This window comes from Pan paniscus, chromosome 6, assembly GCF_029289425.2.
Source record: "Pan paniscus chromosome 6, NHGRI_mPanPan1-v2.0_pri, whole genome shotgun sequence".
NCBI lineage: Eukaryota > Metazoa > Chordata > Mammalia > Primates > Hominidae > Pan > Pan paniscus.
The window spans coordinates 106,085,535-106,108,364 of NC_073255.2; the positions used below are offsets into that span (position 1 = coordinate 106,085,535).

Consider the following 22,830-nt stretch of genomic DNA (forward strand, 5'->3'; position numbering starts at 1 on the left):
ACGCCAACTATCCCCAGGAAGCACCAGGTCTCTAGCAGCCACATTCCTATGGAAGTGCACGAAATGTGTTGAAAGTACTTCATAAATCATGGATCTCTTGAAACACGAGTAAAGCACACATCTCCAAAATAAAATTAAATCCTAATGAGGGTGATTTGATGAGCTTAATTCTCCAAATAGTTGAAGTATTCAAGCTTGAGCTCACAGCTTTACCACGCTCCAACTAGATTCTTTAAGAAAAAGTAAACAGACCAGGAAATAATTTTAAAGTAAAGTAGTGGGTGAGGCTACACTAGAAGTATACAATGAATTAAACACAACCCAACATAAAATAGAAATAAGGCAACGGGAGATTTCACTTGTAATGAAGACTGGCTGTAATTAAAGGAGATGAATACATCAAATTTGTCAACGGGAAGGAAACTTTTTCTAACTGCAGGGACATACTGAAAACTATGCTGCATGCTTTTGGAAAGAATGGGTGAAAGCAGAAGGGGAGGAGATAAAGAGATTCGTTTTGAGGTATCATCAATAATTAAAACGGAATTAACTGAATGATGTCTGATATGGTTTGGCTCTGTGTCCCCACCCAAATCTCATCTCGAATTGTAATCCCCATGTGTCCAGGGAGGGACCTGTAAGCCTTACATCGAGGGAGGGAAGGGATTGGATCATGGGGGCGGTTTCCCCCATGATGTTCTTGTGATAGTGAGTTCTCATGAGATCTGATGGCTTTATAAGCATCTGGCACTTCCCTGCTTGCATTTCCATCTCCTGCTGCCTTGTGAAGACGGTGCCTGCTTCCCCTCCTGCCATAATTATAAGTTTCCTGAGGCTTCCCCAGCCATGTGGAACTGTGAGTCAAACCTCTTTCCTTCATAAATTACCCAGTCTTGGGTAATGTCTTTATAGCAGTGTGCAAACAAACTAATATAATGTCAGAGGGATGCTTTTGTATTCACCCCAAAGCCAATTCAGAACCACAATTGATGCAGCACACCTTGGGACTTGTTCAGATATGGCCCATATCCTTCAGCAAGGGCCTTCTCTACTGCTTATCCTCAACCAGGAAATTACCATTTCCTTAAACTATGATTTCCTCAGAGGACCCTGGTGAGTTGAAACCAAACAGCAGGTGCTAGGACACTGAAGGTGAGCTCCCTGCCTCCTAATCCTCTGAGCCCCTTTTTGGCCCTTTTCTAGATAGCCCAGACTCAAGCAGAGCTTTGTGGCCTCACAGACAATATATGGAGATGCAATCTATAGTCACTGTGTAATATATAGCAGGCTGCTTCACATTCTGATATGTAACCTGGGCTAACTAACTTGCCATAGTTATATGTTAGGTTTGAATAATATATATTTTAACAATATTTTTAAAAATTAATAGTGAAATGAGGCTAAAGATGCTTAGAGAAAATGTTTTATTTCCATTAGTTGACAACTAGTTGTTCAGTTGAATGGTAAGTTTCACACTGCATCCTAAAATAAGACAGATACTCTGCTGGCAAGTAGAAAATAGACTAATTTCATTTTTTATCTGTTAAGCTCTGTTGATAAAAAAGGCAAACCAGGCCAGTTTTAAATTTAAGAAACAGAAACATTGTCAGTGCTTCTTGTATCAACACACTTCATATTCAGAACTACTCCCAAGAGATAACATATTATCTCCTTTTCAAAGATGGGGAAACTGAAACTTGGCATTATCTATAATGACCAAACCACATAGTAAGAGGCACAAGCCAGCATTAGAATTCAGATCTTACTTGAAAGTGTACAGCTTAAAATTTTTTTAAAAATTCCTTCCATTATAAATGTAGTACCTGCTTACTGGAGAATGTTTGGAAAAGCAGTAAGAAGGAAGAAGATGAACTCATGATCCTGACTCCCAGTGGTAGCCAGATCAATGTTTTGGTACATACTTTCCAATACTCTGCTATGTATATTTTTTAAAGTGTGAATACATGGTATATCAAAATGGATGTATCAGTATTTTAAAAACTAAAATCTGATTTTAAAAGGAAAGCATATAGAAAATCTGAAAAATACTGAAATATATAAAGAAAATTAAAGTCATCTAGAATTCCATTAATCCAAAATAAACATTGTTAATATTTTCATATATTCCCTTAGTCTTTTTCTATCAATTTTCTTTTTATATAGTTAAGCTTATAATGTACAAGATTTTTAAGGAGAGTTAACAAAGGTTTAAATAGATGACAAAAAGGGACTTGGTGACAGATAGTATTTGCCAATCAAATTATTCAACAGGTTTTGAAGGGCCTGTGCTAAACTTCTACTAAGGTGAATCCTGACATGGATTACTGGATTACCTTTTTTGTTGTTTTATTTCACCCAAGTGCGTCTATGTCATTTACCTAAGTTTTTATGTGTGGAGTATTCTTTGTAGGAGAGGAAAGATAACAGCTGTAGTCTGATTAACAGTTTTTAGTGTCTCACAATGAAAAATAAATAATGTGACTTAAACATTTTGCATACTTAAATTTACATAGAGTTTTAGCAAGAAAATAAGGCATGACTGATAATGGCTCAGGAAAGTTCTAAATGGTGTAACAGACTAGATCTTATTAAAGTTCCAAAGAATTTATTATCAAAACTAACACAAAACTTCAGTTGTACATAAAGTAATAAACTTTACAACAGCTGTTGAGAGAAAGTCGTGATGTAAGTTTATACATATTACCGAAGGCAAAGAGGACAAGCAAAGGAGAGCTCCAGTTGGAATGTTGATTACATTCATGCAGCTTCCTCTTGATTTAAACACTCATGACACATTGAATGAACTGAAAGAAAAATCAGCGTTATATGACAGACCTCAAAGCACTTATACGGCACAGCCTATTTCTGGCAGCTTACATTTGGTTTTCTAATTTGAACATGAGTAAAACAACCCCTACAACTTTCTAAGATATGAGTAAATGATAGATGGAAAAGTTTCCTTTTTTTTAGGGAAGCAGTCTAATATAAAATCCATAGGGTTTCTCACATCAAAACTTCTTAGAGAAAGCAGATATAACTTCAATGGATAAATAATTTAAATAATTATTTGAATAATTATTTAAATTCCAAATAATATCCAAGACTAGAAATGGCCGTGGTCAAAGACACTTACCACAAACACAAACAACTGGAGTTTATACTGTTGTATTACGTGGGGATTTCCAAACCGCACAGTATTACCCCATTACTCTAATGGAACACCTTAAACAGTTTATTGCCTTAAAATCTGCTTTATTAAAATAAATTGTAGCATGCAAGTGTATGTATGCACAGAAACAGAACAGCTAAGCCTTCAGATACCTGAGATTAGAAATACCAGTATCTGCTGTGAAATGTTGGCTTCCCCGCTAAACATAAAGCAATAGATTCTGCTCTATCAGTGTTCCCTACACTACTAAGGTATTGTGCACTGCCAACCCTTGCAGCTCTATTGCAAGGTCAAGGTGATTATCCCTATTTTAGAGAAAAGGAAAATAAGGATCAGGATGTTTAGAAATCTTTTAAGTAGCCCCATCTGAAGTCAAAGCCCATGGTCTTTCTTTCCATTCCCCAGGCAGCCTTCTGATCTTTAGAAACAGCAAGGGGACTGTCAACTAAGAAGTTAACGCATGTTAAAGAGAACACACCCTTAAGCAGGTAAAATAAGCATATTCACACACACATACTAAGCTTTTAAAAGTGTACTTATAACTGTAGCAGCTGCTAAACCAAAAATACATGCATCTTATATTTTGTAATGGAGAATGGAATATTCAGTGATTACAGTCATTTCAATTCTACAAGTTTTTGTTTTGTTTCGTTTTTTGTTTTTAAATCAATGGCTGAGCAAAAACTGAAGAAACAAGTAACCAATCTCTCTAGCTTTGTTATATACATCCAGCTAATGCCATCAAAGATGGCACTAGGTTATGTTCACACTGATTACATGGCCTTACCCTACCCTTGTTTAGTGTGGCTGTTTAGTAAATAACTTGTTTTAAATTGTGATTTGGCCGGGAGCAGTGGCTCACGCCTGTAATCCCAGCACTTTGGGAGGCCTAAGCGGACAGATCACAAGGACAGGAGATCGAGACCATCCTGGCTAACACAGTGAAACCCCGTCTCTACTAAAAATACAAAAAAACTTAACCAGGTATGGTGGCACATGCCTATAGTCCCAGCTACTCAGGAGGCTGAGGCAGGAGAATCGCTAGAACCCGAGACGTGGAGGTTGCAGTGAGCTGAGATTGCGCCACTGCACTCCAACCTGGGCAACAGAGCGAGACTCTGTCTCAAAAAAAAAAAAAATTGTGATTTAAGTTGGTGCCTGCCTTATGCCCTCAACGAAGAACATAGGTATGCAAAGCTATTGAGCTGTTATCTATTCTCAGTGACTGACATGATTTGTTTACAGAAGACAAAAGCAGATAGTATATCTGCATAGTGTTTTTGAAGGGCATTTCTAATAGAAATCTTACAATGGCTCAGTGAAAAAGGCATTACTACTACATCTTCTTTATTCATATAGTGTCACAGCAATTAAGAAACCTCCGTGACCCAGCTAATAAATACAACAAGCTGGGTCTTGAACCCAGGTCTCTGAATGCAAATCAAACCATGGTCTCACTATAGTTAAGACTAATAAATGAAATTAATAAATTCTGGATGATAACTCTTTCTAACTTTTGAATCCCTTATGTCTCTGGCATCCTTAAGATATTCTTAACAGCTAATTTCAAAGGGATACCCATCTGGTGTACATCCTTTTCATCTACTGTATCTCTTAATTTCTAAGACTTACATCATCATATGGGAAATTCACAACACCTTGCTGAGCAGTATCCCGTCTTCGAAAGCTGTCTGTAAAACAACACAGTAAAATTTATGGTTTTTCTTTAAATGGTTTTTCTAAAATCATAAAAGTTAGTTATTTTGGCATTGAATTCACATTGCAGTAACATTTAAATTGTGCAACCAATTAACATAAACAAAAGACCAAAGCAAAGAAGCCAACTATATGAATAGTAAAAGATTTAATATGCAACAAAGTAACAGGCAGAAGTTGGCCAGCTGTGTTTTTTGTTTTTTTGTTTTTTTAGATCTGGAGAAAATACCTTACCCAAAGTCAGTAAAAGCTGTGCAACTTCCATGGCCATTACTTCATTGTGATAAAAGCACCGAATTTCTAGCTTCTTAACAACAAAGATACTGCTTAAGAAACAGATAAAGAGTCCCCAATATAACAAATGGGCTGTAATCAGTTTCTCTACCATTTCAGCTCTGCCCCATAGAAAAGGATTTTATTTTAATTTCACTCTTTCCAAATATTTCACATTCTGGGGAAAAATTCATTATTATCTGATCAAAAATGCACAAGTTAGCTGATTGTGTTTTAGAACATTTTAGTAAAATTTAATTGTTTATTTTAATGGCAGATTACTTACTAATCTAAAATAAATTCTGGAAAAAAAACCAAAAAATTATTTTGCCAGATATGCTTAATAGTAATCTGAAAAAAACTACTAAAGCAAGAAAAAAATTGGGAAGAATAAAAGTTGAGAAGCACTGAGAGATGAAATGTAATAAAAACTGTGTCTTGGCTTGTGGTGATGACACGACCTTATAGAACTCACCTGTAAGAGCCCTCAGTTTGACGCAGCAGGCGATGTAGTCGTCGAAGGTGATCTTTCCATTGGTGCTGTATCGTTTTGCAATTGAATTCACAGCCTGGGGACTCAACCTAAATCCTAAAAGAAAAGCCATCCAGTAAAAAGGTTAAAGGATTGCAGAAGCTCATTAAAAAATAAAATAATCAAGCACTATTTTATAAGACTGCAGACTCATATTAATTATGAACACACACAATTTCTAAGAAAACAGAAACTGCCTTCAGGTAGCAATTATTTATTTATTTATTTATTTACGAGAGTGAGTCTCACTCTGTCGCCCAGGCTGGAGTGCAGTGGTGTGATCTCGGCTCACAGCAACCTCTGCCTCCTGTGTTCAAGTGATTCTCCTGTCTCAGCCTCCCGAGTAGCTGGGACTGCAGGTGCATGCCACCACGCCCAGCTAATGTTTTTGTATTTTAGTAGAGTCGGGGTTTTACTGTGTTGCCCAGGCTGGTCTCGAACTCCCGAGCTCAGGCAATCCACCCTCCTTGGCCTCCCAAAGTGCTGGGATTACAGGTGTGAGCCACTGCACCCAGCCTAGCTTTAAAAATAAAAATCAACTTACTTCTACCAATGAATGGAGAGTTCTAGTAAGCCATACCTACCCATTGTTGTCAGGGCCTTCTGCAATTCTTGTGGATCTACTGTTCCACTCCTGTCAGTGTCAAAACTGATAAAGTGTTGTCTCCAGCCATTCAGTACAGCCCAGAGTTCTTTAAATTCATTGAAACCCATTGTGCCAGACATATCTCTCTGAACTGTAATCAAGGATTAGAGCTGTATTTTGCGATATTTTCTAAGGATTAAATGAAAGATCAAGGATAAGGGGAATTCAATATTCAATGGCTAAAAAAGTTATTGTAGATTATTCTTGGTATGATGTAAAATTAATGATTTAAAAATAGAAAGGGGCTATGGAGAAAAAGCTCAAGTGCCAATTTTTACTGTGGGGAAAAGATAACTTACATGACTTGATTATAAGGAAATAGTGTTGCCATTGTGAACCACTTATAAAAAGCGGTCTTGTTACTGGAACTAGGCTGTACTTTGTGGGTGCTTCAGGCTATGCTGTTTGCCCTTCTGTCCTAGCATCATCTCTGGTACTAATATTCCCTTGTTTAGTCCCCCCAGACAAATGAGGTGGGATGGAATGCACTGGATAGTCAGCACTACCTAAACTCAGTTCAACAACTGGGATGTGAAAAATGCCATCACTTGCAGAGGAATCAATGTTAAAGAAAAAAAGCTGTCCTGACACTCTGGACTCTGTACTTGTTCTATAATACTCTGATGTTTCCTTAAATTCCTGAACAACATTCTGTTTACTAAACTTCTTTTCTTCCTTTATTCACACCAAATTCCACCCTATAATAGAAGCTAATTATTTCAGAAAGCTTTTTAGTGATCATTTATTACTTTGTGTTTACTAGATATTAATTCTAAGATGAATTCCTTTAGAATTTTAGAAAAAATTATTCTAGACAACAATCAAGGTAAAGGATACATCCAGCATTGAAACCATAAGCCGGCAAGTCTCCAGGTTAAAAGCTGTTAAATCAAGAAAAGTACATACATATTAACACAAATCCAAAAATTCACATTACACTGGATACATTCAAATTAATTAGAAATATGATTATTATACACTTTTATTTTTATATGCTATCAATTTACGTGTGACTAATCATATGGAACTTCAAAGTAGCCTTTTCTCCATAAAGAAGATTTTTTGCTAGGAACCCAAATTTGATTTAAATAACTTTGACAGAATTCCTTTTAAAAAGTATTACATAGTCCGGGTATGGTGGCTCACGCCTGTAATCCCAGCACTTTGGGGGGTGCCGAGACAGGCGGATCACCTGAGGTCAGGAGTTTGAGACCAGCCTGGCCAACATGGCAAAAACTCGTCTCTACTAAAAATACAAAAATTAGCCAGGCCTGGTGGCACACACCTGTAATCTCAGCTACTCAGGAGGTTGAGGCAGGAGAATTGCTTGCACCTGGGAGGAGGTGGTTACAGTGAGCTGAGATCATGCCACTGCACTCCAGCCTGGGTGACAGGGCAAGACTCCATCTCAAGAAAAAAAAAGTATTACATAGTACTGTTCATACTTGCTTGCTTTGAAACTGTAATATAGCGAGTTCAAGTCACCATAATGAACCATAATGTATTATATCCAACGTGGTGGGTGGGAAGTCAGGGTTGCTTTGTTCCTACTCATAAATGACTATAAATTGCTGGTTTTGCTAATTTTGTGTCTGATTACTTGTTTTTCTATTTTCCCTTCAATGTCAGGTACTGAGCAGTAACCTCCTACCTCAAATAGTCTATGACCTCTTAGCTTATATATGAAACCAGATAAATATGGTTGTTAGAATTATGTGTTAAATAAGAGTACTCTAGATAAGACCCCATGACCAATTCAGTGGTGGCCACTATTCAGAAGCCTTTTTAATTTACCTACAGTTTAGGAGTATTATGAGGGCATTTTGGTACCTCACTTATGTAACCAAACCAGAGCATATGCAATGGGTGTGGTTACTGGTAACCTAAGCATTAGGAAATTAAAAACCACCTCTTACATTGAATTAATGGGAATCAATGACTGAAGAAATTGTACAGGTACAAAGAAGCTATAACGCTAAATGGCAGAAGTGACAAGGGTCACGTGGGAAAAGCTGGTATAAATTCTGCAAGCTTGTTAACACACAGAACTAACATTTTTAACAGCTCTTTCTAGCTTCATATTTTTTCTCAAACCAAACTGAAATTAAAACACAACTGCGCTCATTACTGTAATGTCTCCCAACGGTGCAAACTATAGGTTTTACACATTTAATAGATTCCTGTGTTTGGCATATGCTTTACTGGAAATAAAAGACTAGTGACTATTTCTATTTTGGTCCTTCAATCTCCATTTGATCCACAGATAATATTCTCTGAGGTGAGAGGAGGAGGAAGCACTTTTTACAGTTTGGGAAAGAGCTGGTAGATTCTTCATTCTGACTTTTAAGTTGTGTGGAGGTATGAAGTCCCTCTAATCTGGAGCTGTAGTTCTCCACACTTGTGCTTATCAGAATCAAAGCTTTAAAAGATTCTGATACCTGGGCTGCACCATAGAACAATTAAATCAGGAACTCTGAGTGTGGGACCCAGGTATTTGTATTTTTAAAAAGCTTTTCAGATGATTCTAGTGAGCAGCCAAGGTTGAGACCACCATTCTACTCAAAGTGTGATTCCTGGACCAGCCATATTAGCATCACCCAGGAGCTTGAAGAACTGCAGAATCTCAGCCCTTACCCTACACCAATAAAATCAGAAGCTGAATTTTAGCAAATGTGCAGGTGATATATATTCATGTTAAAGAAGCTGGTTCAACCTGAACCAGCATCACATGGAAACCTGTTAGAGGTGAAATTCTCAGGACTCACTCCAGACCTCTGAATGAGAAACTCTAGGGCATGACCCAGCAATCTGGTTTTTGTAAGCTTTCCAGGTGATGCCAATGCTGCTCAAGTTTAAGAACTGCTCTGGACGGCCTGACAACCACAGCGCAGAGCCAACTGTGTTGGGCTCACATGAAGGTATTGAAGGGGCTATGAGGCAGACAGCTTCTCTGTCTCTTAATGAATGGCACCCCCATCCACTCAGCAGTAACCCAAGCCAGAAACCTGGGAGCCTCCTCAATTCCCTCTTCACCAATAATCAATCACCTTCTAAACAGCTGTAGAGTCCATTTCCAGCCCCACTATCTCCTTAGTTAGCATTTCTCTCACCTGTATGATTCCAGCAGCTCCCTAATGGGCATCCCTGACTCTTGTTTTACTTCCATGTCCCCCAATTTATTAGTCTTTACAGTCAGGGGTAGTATGTGCTCTCCTATGCAAAACCCAGTATCAGTGATCTACTGCTCTCAGGATAAAGTCCAAGCACCTTAACTGGCACATAAGGTAACACACTTATTTTGCGAGTCAGGCTCATCTCTTACTCTTGTTCAACCCCGTACACTATCTTCATGGAGAATTTCTCAATTTCTTGACTGAACCACGCTATTTCTGGGTCTTCTGCACATGCTGTTCTAACAACCTAGGACACAACTTCCCCATCCCACTCACTTCATGGTCGGCCTCATTTCTACTCAGCTTAGGTATCAATTCTGCAAGGAAAACTTTCCTGACTCCTGTCTGGGTTATGTGCCCATTCTATGTGATTCCACAGCCTCTCTCTTTACTTATCCCAGTGCTTTTCCCAACACCCAGGCATTGATTGTGGCTACAGAGCCAGCACCTAGCTCATAGGAAGTATTCACTAAAAATGCACTGGTATGGATGGATGGCACCAAGTTCTCACCCCCACGCAGGAAGCTGTAGAGCCCTGCACTTTATATATACAACCCTCTTAGATCGTCTAAGAAGGAATGTTTTTTGAATAAAATTTTCTGATCTTTACTAATGCTCAAAAATTAATGTATAATCTTAAATCAAAAAGCCAATGAGGCTACAGGGCTATAATTTTTCTGACATAGAAAATTTTCCATATTCATTAACTCAACAGCCACTGTTAAGTACTTATTATGTTCAGGGCTCAGGGTAACAGGAACTTTGCAGATACAGTTGTGAAACTGCATACTGTCCTAGCTGACAGTCTAAGGAAAAGATAAGTCACATACACATACAACCCTAATCATGGTAGAGTGCTGAATTATAATGGAGGGGCCAGAAAGTACCAGAAGGGATTGAGAAGTGAGAAGCTCCTTCCCAGTAAGAGAATCAAGAAAGACTTTATGGAAGACATAGAATTTAAGCCAAGCCTTGAATGACAAGAATGATGGGGGCATTTGGTGACAGCTAAGGACCAGCATAAGCAAAGAGAGAAGTAGAAGGCCTAGGACAGGCAAAGCGTAAGTGAATAGCTCAATATGACTTTCAAAGAGTACAAAAGGAGTGGGAGAAAATATGTTTGGTCAGGGGAGAGTGCATTACAGAGGACCCTGAATTCCTTCTAAGCTGTTAGTGAAGACTGAGGAGGAGAGGGACAGATCAGGAAGATCAGGAATCTGGTCATCTTTTGTGAGAAGGATCTGAAAGGGCAATGAGATGGCAGTGAACAAAAGTGAATGAACAAAAAATACACCATTCTAGACAGTTCCAATGAACTAGAACGCTGATGTCCAATAAGTTTTGGTAAGGAAAACTCTTTCTCAATTTTGTTAATAATATAGCTTTTATTAGTGTTAATTCTATTTTAAATAATTAAAATTATAAGTATTATATATTAGTTACGTAAATGTAACTACATATAATTATAACTATAAATTATAATTAAAATTATTAATTCAACATTTTGAAATTATTTAAATTAAATGTTAATTTTAATAATTTCCAAAGAATCTCTGCTGTAATTTACCTTTACTCTTTTTCTTCTCTTCTGTTCATTCTACTAGAATGCCTCAAACATCTTTTCTTCTCACAGAAATATACAATATAATGGACCTAGAAGGAAAGCCCTACCTCCAGCTGTTTCTCTCAACCTTATCACAGACGAACAACTAAATTCAGGGGAAAAAGAGAAGCTGAATTACAATCTTACTGACTGGAACACAACTTCTCTCACCAACTCCACCTCTAGGTATGACTGCTTCCTTTTAAACTGGTTAAGAAGGGCCCATAGGCTCTGAGCTGGAGTATCCCACCTGCTCATCCAATTCGGACCTGTGCTTTTTGGTTTGGAAGTTGGGTTTAAAAGACTAATGGCCATATAATATCTGCATTACAAAACACTGACACCTCATAGGCAGGATGGTTCTGTGGTTTAGTACGGCCACCAGAGAGTAGGCAAATGGATTCAATCACATAGGCCCCATGATTCAGGAAATGCTTTCTCTTTAATGCATTGATCTAAGGCCATCACTAAATGTGGCTTTCTCAATGAAATTTTAAAAGGACTGCTCTCTAACAATATACAACCCATTTTGTTAGTCAGATTCTAAAATCTGCCACACCTCATCTACTGAAAGGATGTAGAATAACAGGCCATGCTGTGATCTCACTGCACTTTGATAAACCCTGCTAATAGGCAGGCCTACCTTGTTTACCAGCTCAATTGCGTAACAATTAACAATTTAAATGTACTGCCTACACAGTAAAGAATAACATCCCCTAATCCAAAAAGTGCTTATTTTGTTTAGGACTAGATTAAATAACAGGAACTTGAAAGGTTCTTCGTTTGTATTAATTCCTCCAATTAGGAAAGAGTAATAGGATACTAAAGTCACATAAAACAAAGGATAATGAAAACAAATGCAAAGAGTTCAAAGACAGCCATCTAATACATGCCATGTCAAATAGTTTTTTTAAAAAGGCCACTATAAATTCACAGCTGTGAATTCTAGTTTGAACATTTTAATCCACAGCTAACCATGAAATTGGGTCTTCAATTTGATGTTTTGTCTCAATTAACAACTGGCAAAGAAGTTGGCAGGTAATGTATTTGAACTAAGACATTATTCTCTACCCTGGAAATCTATCATGTTCAAGATCTAATTTCAAGAGGAACCACTTCATATGTGTTGGATGATGAGAAGCCCCCAGTTGGGATGCAGCAATTTTTTGGATTTTTTGAGACAGGCTGTCACCCAGGCTGGAGTGCAGTGGCACAATCTTGGCTCACTGCAACCTCCGCCTCCGGGGCTTGTATAATCCTCCCACCTCAGCCTCCTGAGTAGCTGGGACCACAGGTGCATGCCACCATGCCTGGCTAATTTTTAAATTTTTTGCAGAGACAAGGTTTCACTATGTTGCCCAGGCTAGTCTTGAACTCCCGGGCTCAAGCAATCCTCCCACCTCAGTCTCCTAAAGTGCTGGGATTACAGGTGTGAGCCACTGTGCCCTGCCAGGGATGGAGCATCTTTGCAGTATTTCAACTACTCTCAGCTCATGGCAGAGTGTTCAAAAGGCAGGGGTAGGGTAAGGGCTGAATTATGGAGCAGCAGGTCCAGTAAGTAGAAAGGCCACTTCCCACTTAGCCTGAATACATTCTATGAAGTGGAAGAGGAAAGACCTGAGGGATGTCATGGCAACCACTTATGTTAGCAGGAGCATGCCCAAAGCTCAGAGACCAGGAGTGCAGGATAGGCCATTCAGGGACCAGGGGTGCAGGGCAGCAACTCAAAGCCCTAAGTGCCACCAGGTCAGGGCAGAGTAGGCTCTTGGCTAATAACAGTAAATATCAGTTCCTAATGTCAGTTAATGACCCCTGACCTGGCAGATTCCATTTCAGCACCCTACCTTGTCCTCTGTGAAGGAGGCCACCCAAACTGTCTCACTGGTTCTAGGTACACAAAACCCAAATCTGAGAAATCCACTAAATTGGCAGGTAGGATGGAATAATTTATTATTATTATTATTTTAAAGACAAGGTCTTGCTCTGTTGCTCAGGCTGGAGTGCAGTGGTACAATCATAGATTACTGCAGCCAAAAACTCTTGGCTTCAAGCGATCCTCCTGCCTGGGCCTCTGAAGTACTGGGATTACAGGTGTGAGCCACTGTGCCCAGCCTGGAGTGATTTAAAAACTGTTTTCAAATCAACATTTTGAAATAGTACTGTATTTTAGCTTTCGGAATTCTAAACTTTGCTAGATCCGACAAGCTCAGTTTTCTTGAAGGCTGTAATCACAAGTAACAGCTAAGATAGGAAACACAAGAGTACATTTAGACAAACTTTGGGACTGTCAACTTACGTTTGTATCCTCCAGCAATGCCAGACTGTGTCAGACATCTCTGCAATTCATCAGCATCTATCTGCCCATCCTTTTGAAAAAAAATTAGAGGAATCATAATAGTGATTTGTACTTTCAAGTTGTTTACCTTCAGCATTCAATGAAGCAATAACAACAAAGAAAATCAGTATCTTTTTTTTATTTAAAAGGAATGCCTTTTTTTTTATTAAAAGGAATGCCTTCCAAAAGTGGGCATTCTTTTCCTTAACCCACTTCCAAAAGTAATTTAATGATGAAAGAAAGAGTCTGTCTTGGCAACTACTCTTCTCTCAATCTGAGCTAGCAAACTGCTACAGCTAAACATTTTAAAATATTTTTTTGAGGGGGGTGGAGAGAGCAAGGTACAAAGCAGACATCAATAAATAGAAGGCTTGGTTCAAACAGAAAAGGACCTCCTTGGTCACTTTTTCTTATGATATAGTGAATCATTTTTTTCAGAGCACAAATACATCTGGAAGATTCACATTAGGTTCCCAGTGCCCATTCACTGGCTGAACTGGGAAAGAACTAGATATATGTGATTTTTAGGGACTTTAAAATAAAATACCTAAATCTTCAAGTCACTGGGTATTATAAGTTATAAATGAGGAGCAAGATCAGCAATTTGAAAGACAATGGGTATGCTGAATACAGGCCAGGGCTGCTGAAAGCTAAGCAGGTGGGGTCACTTACATGCTGGAGGCACTGGCAATCTAAGAATGCTAGTCTTGAGGTTTGCCATGTCTTGTGGTTTCAAAGATACGGATCATTAACAGTTTAAGTAGATACTTAAGGGGAAGGTCTTCCAGTTTTAGACTATATTTTCCATTCAATTTCTTAAGCTGTATTTCTTAGAGTACTACCTTAAAAAGTGGTCTTAGGTTTTTTATCCCATAATATTCTACAGTTTTCACATTAAGATTTTGCTATTTCTAGCTTTTGGTCAAAACAAGACTAGGTTGAATTCATAAGAACAAACATCCCCTCTGGACATGTCTGGGTTATACCAACAGTATATTTACTGCACACAGTGACCTCATGAACTAGGGAAGTGTCCTCTCTCAATGTAAGATAGCACCTGTCAATGTAAGATAGCACCTGTCATACAACTCAGAATGCAGACAAGTGAAAGGTCTTGGGGAGCTGACCTTAATTGCTTCTCTGGGTCAACAGGCCAGAACACCTAATAAGGACATGGAGGGGCTGACCTAGTAACAGCATCTGCATCAAAGAGAAACTACATTGTTCACAAGATTAACTTCCTGATACTAAGAAGGGAACAGTAACTTCCTTATTTAGAAGCTGGTGGGTTTTTACCATATTTCCTAAGGGGGTGAATGATTAGCAATCAAGTTCAACCCAAAGAAAGTGCCCATTTGAATCGAGCTATGTAATTACTAATATATGTCTTTAAGTTGTACAAACAAGGGTTTATATTTACCAGATCTTGAATTTCTTCGCTTGAAACCATCCTGGACCCTTTAATTCAACCACAAGTTTGCTTTCGAACTGAACTCACATAAATACGAGTAACACTTTGTCCTCATTTATTCTGAACATTCAGAAATAAAAAACTAAAATAAGAAACAAATAACTTTTTTTTTGTTTTGCAGAAGCAAAGGGACTCAGTACCACAGGAAGTTCGCTTTTCTGTGTCACTATATCAAAAGCTACCACAAATGCAGACAATAACGGCTCTTTAATATTAAAGGGAAAAGCTAACCTGTCCAGCTACAGCAGCAAAGTAACCATACAGCGGATCCTGAGTTTGTCCGGGAAACGCAGGCCCTCCGGGAGCCCCTCCATACTGTGAAACAGGAAACACATACACGTCATTCTGCCGAATCAAGTTTTCTTCTTTCACCACTGAGGGCTTTTGTGCAAGGCCAGACAACTGCCCTTCTGCCCGCCTGCCCGCCCTTCACAAGGCTCACCTCCCCACCACCGGGCACACTCTGCCAACACTCCACCCCTCTCTTCCATTCACACCCCGTAATTTAAAAACTGGCGACTTAGACCATAAAGAGCTGCTGTGAAAGTGATGTCTACATATGTAAAGCAACTTTTAAAATCCCTATTAACCTGAAGGTTACTGAGGTGAGTGCAAACTAGGTAAGCCAATGAATGGCAGGGCTTCAAATTCTCCTTTTGTTGTTACAGCATTTATGGTATTTTAAGAGCGTTTTATGAACGATGGAAGGCTGGAGTTGGTAACATTCTGAGACGGGTGTAGCCTAGGGAAGAGTAAGGTGTCTGGCCGGGCTGTATCTCGTGGGTGGCGAGGGAACATTGCCTGTCTCGGAAACAGTTCCCAAGACAACGCGCATCCCAGACGCCCGGCGAGGCTGCCTTCCTACAGGTCTTTTACTTCAGCAGGTTTTCCCTTTTTTTCCGTCCCCCTTCTCACTCGTTTTTTTGTTTGTTTGTTTGTTTGTTTGTTTTTTAAAGGGAGGAAGGTATATCATTCTAGAATAAAATGACTGTTGTTGCTCTGGGAGGCAACCAAGAAGGCGGGGGTGGGGTGGCGTGGGGGTCAGCCAACACCCAATTAACACGATTTCACGCCGCGTATCCGAGAAGCCGCAGGGTGGGCTTCTAGGGTCCCAATCCACCCTCACCTTGGCCCCGCAGGGCCATCCAGGAGAAGGGACGGGGGAAACGTGGGGAGAGGCCGAACCCCAGGGGCCTAGGGCGAGGCCGCGAGCGCAGGGAGAAGCCGAGGGCGGAAGGAGCCCGGGCAGCCGCCCAGCAGCGCCTCACCCCGCTGGCCGCAGCATCTCCAAGGTGGCCTCTTAGCGCCCCGGAGCCGCCTGGGCCGCGATCCCGCGCAGTCAGCACTTACCCCGCCTGGGTAGTACCCGCCGCCGGCGCCAGGATGCCCCGGGTACGCCATGCTGCAGACTGCGCCGCAGCCGCCCTCGCCCTGTGCGCCAGGCCTCTCCGCCGCCTGCCCCGCCCCGCCCTGCCGCTAGGGGGCCGCCCCAGAGCGCACCACGCGGGCGTGGGGGACGCGCTCCGCAGCCGTCTCCAGCTCTTGCCTGTGCGCGCGGCCGTGGCTCCCCTGCCTGCGCGCTTCTTCGTATCTTTGCCATTACGGCGCTAATGCAGTGCACGACTGAAGGTCCAGTGGTGGCCTACGACCTGCGAGGCAATTCACACCAGGGACTTTCCTCCCTCCAAAACTAATGGCACATTCCAACACCAATACACCACCCCAGGAATTTTTTTTTTTTTTTCCTTCGAACTTGGCTATTATCTGGCACATTTCTTATTTTAAACAACTTTATTGGACAGGACGGAGCTATTATAAGCGGAGCGCACCATCGCGAGGCAGGGGCTGGATGCGTTAGGGCAAGCCTTAGGTGCCAGTGGGTGAAGGAGTCGTTGAAAGATGGAAATACGAAAGCGCCCTTGGAAAATAAGAATTAACTTGACGAACTGTGTGCAAGGGAGAGTTTGGCTTGCTGTTGGTTGCAGAGTTCATTGAACGACAACGGCGTATTTCCTTCCTAGGGGACAATTCCTTGCCTGTTTAAGCTGAGCGTGACTTGTGTCCTGAGTAGGACAGAGGGCATTTTCCGGGCAGGACAGACTCACCCATATCGTTCTTAGGAAAATGAATTGTTTGAATTATCTGGATGATTCAGACAAAACAATCCATTTCCCTAAAAGTATTCAGCTACTTTTTATATAAGAAAAGTTTAGAACAAACTAATAGTGTACTGGTAAGTATTCAGGAAGATAAGAGATAGGAACTTCGATGTAGGTTATTCTTCTTTACTTCATATATTTTTCTATCTCCCAGTTGAATAGTCCGAAGCAATTCAGGCGTGAGCTTTTTGTTTTGTTTTGTGTAATTTCAATGACAGAAAATTGCTTGCCCTTCACTGTTAAGGACTAGACTTAATGATTTCCTGAATTTTAACATATTGAGAAACGCATTAATAAGCAAGATTCACAGTATTTGTTGTGGAGGTTGCACAGAAACATTTAAAGGGTCATCAACATTTCACAAATATTGGAGCACACGCCAATGTGGTACTGTGCTTTTTCGCTGTGGTGGACGGGCTTCCTCCATTCTAAATTCGTGGGCTATTGTCCTCATTCGGTTCATTGTTTTTCTCTTGTGTGTAACTTCCCTCGCAAGCCCTTTTGAAAACCAAAGTCCGAATTGTGAGAAAAATTCTAATAGTCCCTGTTGTGGCATAGCAAAGACACTGCATGTTGCCTGTTTTGTGTTTGATTCAGGAAGCAGGTTACTATTTTCAATCATCAAGGTAGCAATCATCAAGGTAGATGAGACATCTAATGAGTCCCCTGGTCTCTCTTTGGAAGCCTGTTTCTTCAGAAAGAGGTAACCGACTATAAAGAGTAGATGTCAGGGCTGAACTCAATGTTGAGTACAAGCTCAAGACTCAAGTTTGAAAGAAGTATAAAGCATATAAAATATTTTTAAGTACTGCAGAATTAGCTTCGTGGATAAACGGCTATACGAATTGGCATATCAGTTGTCCTTAGACATCTTCCTACTGCTTTACTGCTAAAGAATTGAATTTTTTTTTTTTATTATACTTTAAGTTTTAGGGTACATGTGCACATTGTGCAGGTTGGTTACATATGTATACATGTGCCATGCTGGTGCGCTGCACCCACTAACTCGTCATCTAGCATTAGGTATATCTCCCAATGCTATCCCTCCCCTCTCCCCCCACCCCACCACAGTCCCCAGAGTGTGATATTCCCCTTCCTGTGTCCATGTGATCTCATTGTTCAGTTCCCACCTATGAGTGAGAATATGCGGTGTTTGGTTTTTTGGTCTTGCGATAGTTTACTGAGGATGATGATTTCCAATTTCATCCATGTCCCTACAAAGGACATGAACTCATCATTTTTTATGGCTGCATAGTATTCCATGGTGTATATGTGCCACATTTTCTTAATCCAGTCTATCATTGTTGGACATTTGGGTTGGTTCCAAGTCTTTGCTATTGTGAATAATGCCGCAATAAACATACGTGTGCATGTGTCTTTATAGCAGCATGATTTATAATCCTTTGGGTATATACCCAGTAATGGGATGGCTGGATCAAATGGTAATTCTAGTTCTAGATCCCTGAGGAATTGCCACACTGACTTCCACAATGGTTGAACTAGTTTACAGTCCCACCAACAGTGTAAAAGTGTTCCTATTTCTCCACATCCTCTCCAGCACCTGTTGTTTCCTGACTTTTGAATGATTGCCATTCTAACTGGTGTGAGATGGTATCTCATTGTGGTTTTGATTTGCATTTCTCTGATGGCCAGTGATGATGAGCATTTTTTCATGTGTTTTTTGGCTGCATAAATATCTTCTTTTGAGAAGTGTCTGTTCATGTCCTTCGCCCACTTTTTGATGGGGTTGTTTGTTTTTTTCTTGTAAATTTGTTTGAATTCACTGTAGATTCTGGATATTAGCCCTCAAACTATACTACAAGGCTACAGTAACCAAAACAGCATGGTACTGGTACCAAAACAGAGATATAGATCAATGGAACAGAACAGAGCCCTCAGAAATAACTCCGCATACCTACAACTATCTGATCTTTGACAAACCTGACAAAAAGAAGAAATGGGGAAAGGATTCCCTATTTAATAAATGGTGCTGGGAAAACTGGCTAGCCATATGTAGGAAGCTGAAACTGGATCCCTTCCTTACACCTTATACAAAAATCAATTCAAGATGGATTAAAGATTTAAACGTTAGACCTAAAACTATAAAAACCCTAGAAGAAAACCTAGGCATTACCATTCAGGACATAGGCATGGGCAAGGACTTCATGTCCAAAACACCAAAAGCAATGGCAACAAAAGACAAAATTGACAAATGGGATCTAATTAAACTAAAGAGCTTCTGCACAGCAAAAGAAACTACCATCAGAGTGAACAGGCAACCTACAAAATGGGAGAAAATTTTCGCAACCTACTCATCTGACAAAGAATTGAATTTTAATGGAGTGTTGCAAATTCAATTCTTACAATTATTGCTAACAAATTGGTCAGCTGCTAATACTTTAGTTTGCTGGAAAAAATTGTGGCAACTTATAATACCATCAGACATATATATAATAATAAAAATATGCCAGATCCTCATCGCATTTTACTTATTTGCTTAATCTTAATAAAAACCCATGGAATAGGTACGATTGTCATTCCTATTATTCAGTTTTGAGGAAGGGGAAGGAACAGAACAGAGCTGAGCTATGCTGCCAAGCCATCTGACTCTAGAGTCTGTGCTCTACACCCAGGGGCAGGTAAAGGGCCAGGTAGTAAATATTTTAGGCCTGTGGGCCATACAGTCTCTGTATGAGAGAGTCTACATACATAGTGGTATGTAGACTATGTAGTCATAGTGGTATGGCCAAATACCACTCAACTCTGCTGTGTAGGCCACAAGTATCCATAGACAATAGATAAATGAATGGATGTCGCTGGGTTCCAATGCAACTTTATAGACACTGAAATTTGAATTTCATATGACATGAAATATTATGCTTAATTTTATTTTTCCAACCATTTAAAAATGTAAATATTATTCTGAGCTCTTGGATGTACAGAAATAGGAGGTGGGTCAGATTTGGCCTTTGGGAAGTAGTTTACCAACCACTGCTGGAAGCCCCTCCAGAATGCGGGCTTATGACTCTGGCAGTTTAGCACTTTAGCAAATGATTTGCTGACTGTAAGATAAAGCCTATGGGTAGAATACAGTCATTTGTCAGAACGATTTACTAAGTCCTAAAAAAAAGACTGTAGGAGGGTTGTGACAACAGCATGGGTTAGGGAGAGAACTATGTGAGGTTTATAGATAGGATGCAGGTCATGGTTATTTTGGGAAGTCATTGGAATTACAGAAACCTTTCTGATCATATACTCCAATCCTGCTGTTTACAGAAGAAAAGACCAAGGCTGAGAGATGGCAAATATCTGGCCCCAGCTCTTGAAGAGCAGACCTAGCCAGATGTAGATATTTCACCCTTCCCAATTAAAGCTGTGACAGTAGATAAACATGCTCTCAGAGAGAATCCCATTCTTTTGTGGTACACCTTCCCTAATTATGTTTTCAAGACAAAAGGCAGTGTGGACACTTTCTTATTCCTGGAGAAAAGTTAATATAAAGCTCTACATATAGTATCCAACCTGGACTTCTTCGCTCAGATAAGTGATGAAAGAAATAGTGTAACTAAGTAACTGTAGTTATTTCACCATACCTGCAGTTGAATTAACCATAGGTCTTCACTTGTTAGGAAGAAATGAGCAATGACATTTGCCAATTTAAAGTTTCAACTTTTGTTTAGTTCTGATCTGGGCGTGGCACCTCATGATTTAAAGACCTCTGCCTTAGAGAGAAGCTCAGATCTCCAAATGTAAGTGGAAATGAGCATTTGATAACAACATAGGTAACCAATTAATAGTATCTCCACTTTCTTAAGATTGTTGGGAAAGAGTGAGAAGCCTATGATGTTCATTTGGGAATAAAAGCCACCCTTTTTCTTGAACTGTCCGGAGTAAGAGCTCAGTTAATCATGCTATTATGTAATTTTTTCAAGGGATAGAAAACTTCCACTATTGATGTTTTAGTGCTTGCATGTAGAGTTTAACTGGTCCCTGGCATATTGTAGATGGTAATGAATCATCAACCACAGCTCTTCAAACAACTTCTGCTACAATAGAAATGTTTGATAACTATGCCACACAATAACTAATCACATATGGCTATTGAGCCTGTGAAATGAGGAACTAAAATTTTAATTTAGTTTAATTTAAAATGGAATAGCTGTGTGGCTAGTGCTACCCTCTTGAACAGCACAGGGACCCTTTCATCTGTGTTGGCTTCCTCCTCCCTGGAACTCAGAGAAAGCAAACTCATTCTACTTGCCTGGAATAGGCATGATAAGCAAGATAAATCAGTTATTAACAAAACACAGCAAGGGCAGTCATCAGCTCTGTGACAAACGTTCCCATGTTCCTGTTCCTACAGAATAGATTCTCACTGACCTGTTCCTTCCCTTAATGAAGCTCTGAGCTGGAGTTGATGATCAGGATTAACCAGGAAGCTGATGTTGGAGGAATTTATTATGGCTAAATATATATGCCTATATACATATATGTGTATGTATGTATATCATTGTACATATGTAAATATATGTGTGTATTTTTGCAAACACACACACACTTTATATATATACTTTCTTATCATTAGGGCTGTCAAAAATGACCTTCCAAAGATGAGTTCCCCATCACTAGAAGTGATCAAGAAGAGGCTGTCAGTGATGCTAAAGGGCAGTTTTGTACTTTGAGTAGGGGCCTGGATGAGATAATGCTCTATGGACTACAAAGTATTTTCTGATGGCCTACTTAAACTTTACCCAGCCATGCCAGTTAGATTATTTCTACTTTACAAGATGAGGAAACTGAGACTCTGACTTGCTGAAGGGTACCAGACTAATAGCAATTCCAGTATTAATTGCTTATCTTGTCACTTCAGATCTTTTCTCAACCTCACGCTATTCTCTCAGGACTCTTCCTTTTAAGATTATGCAATTTCTATTGGATCAAGAATTTGGAGACATTGTTTTTTCTTTTCCTGAACAGAATGTGTTTCAGAAATCAGAATATTAAATTTAAAGCAATTGTCTAAAATAATGTACATCTAGGTAATGCTATTACTATCAATGATAAGAGTTCATTTTAGTGCAGATAATTATTTTTTGATGAACAAGATGTAAATATGCATGGCTAAAGGGGTAGCTAAAGGGAGGTCAAGAAATGAATGCAAGAACTGGCTGTAATTAGTTTTTGTCTGAGGCTTGTACTGATTATCAAGTATCTACATCTTTTACTTGTGACCATTACCATGTCTGGGACCACATAGAAAGCAGAATATTGAATACTGGACCTGTATGCTCAGGTAGAAAATCACCTGTGTTCAGCACCAGTGTTCTCTTAGGATGACTCTTCCTAAGAACACTGGACTAGTATATTATGGGGGTGTTAATTCTAAAAGCTAATTTTTGCAACCTAGGTCTATTTTTTCATAAAGGTCACTTTATGACTGGTTCTCAGGCAAGCCCTCGAAAGTTCTTTAAAGCCTTCATTGTTCTCCTAAAGAGAAGCAGTCCTGGAGCCAGGGTAGAGCAGGGTAGGGACCCAAGAGCACCTAGGGCTTGGTTATTGCCCATCCCCATTCGCATCTCAGTCCCTTTATCCAGCCAATCTTGATGTCGCAAAGTTTACACAGAACCAGAGATAAATAGAGAAGCCAGACTTGTGGAGAGAGGAGGGGAAGATAATACAATCTCCATCTGTTCAATAAGCTGGGAGAGGAGGGAATTTGGGAAGAAAAATTCCCAATTATTCACATTGCAGCT

The 22,830-nt window shown here is 39.8% G+C and overlaps 1 protein-coding gene and 1 long non-coding RNA gene across 3 annotated transcripts in view; one reads left to right on the forward strand and one right to left on the reverse strand.

Moving 5' to 3' along the window:
* Window positions 1-1,407: 1,407 nt before the first annotated feature.
* On the reverse strand, window positions 1,408-16,423 carry SRI (sorcin). Of its 2 annotated transcripts, none has more exons than XM_003822719.5 (8): window positions 16,269-16,423; window positions 15,150-15,233; window positions 13,409-13,478; window positions 7,174-7,217; window positions 6,275-6,422; window positions 5,634-5,747; window positions 4,802-4,860; window positions 1,408-2,804 (listed from the first exon to the last, which is right to left on the reverse strand). In XM_003822719.5, exons 1-8 carry the CDS (start codon window positions 16,317-16,319, stop codon window positions 2,778-2,780), a joined length of 597 nt encoding a protein of 198 aa, XP_003822767.1. In that variant the 5' UTR covers window positions 16,320-16,423; the 3' UTR covers window positions 1,408-2,777. The 2 variants fall into 2 exon arrangements, with proteins under 2 accessions (XP_003822767.1, XP_054970631.1); XM_055114656.1 differs by having other exon boundaries at window positions 1,408-3,614; window positions 4,748-4,860.
* Window positions 12,941-22,830, forward strand: part of LOC129398176 (uncharacterized) — a 526,729-nt gene continuing 516,839 nt past the window's right edge. The window contains exons 1-2 of the long non-coding RNA XR_010112769.1: window positions 12,941-13,044; window positions 15,040-15,523. This is a non-coding gene — a long non-coding RNA (uncharacterized LOC129398176). The remainder of the gene's footprint in view (window positions 13,045-15,039; window positions 15,524-22,830) is intronic.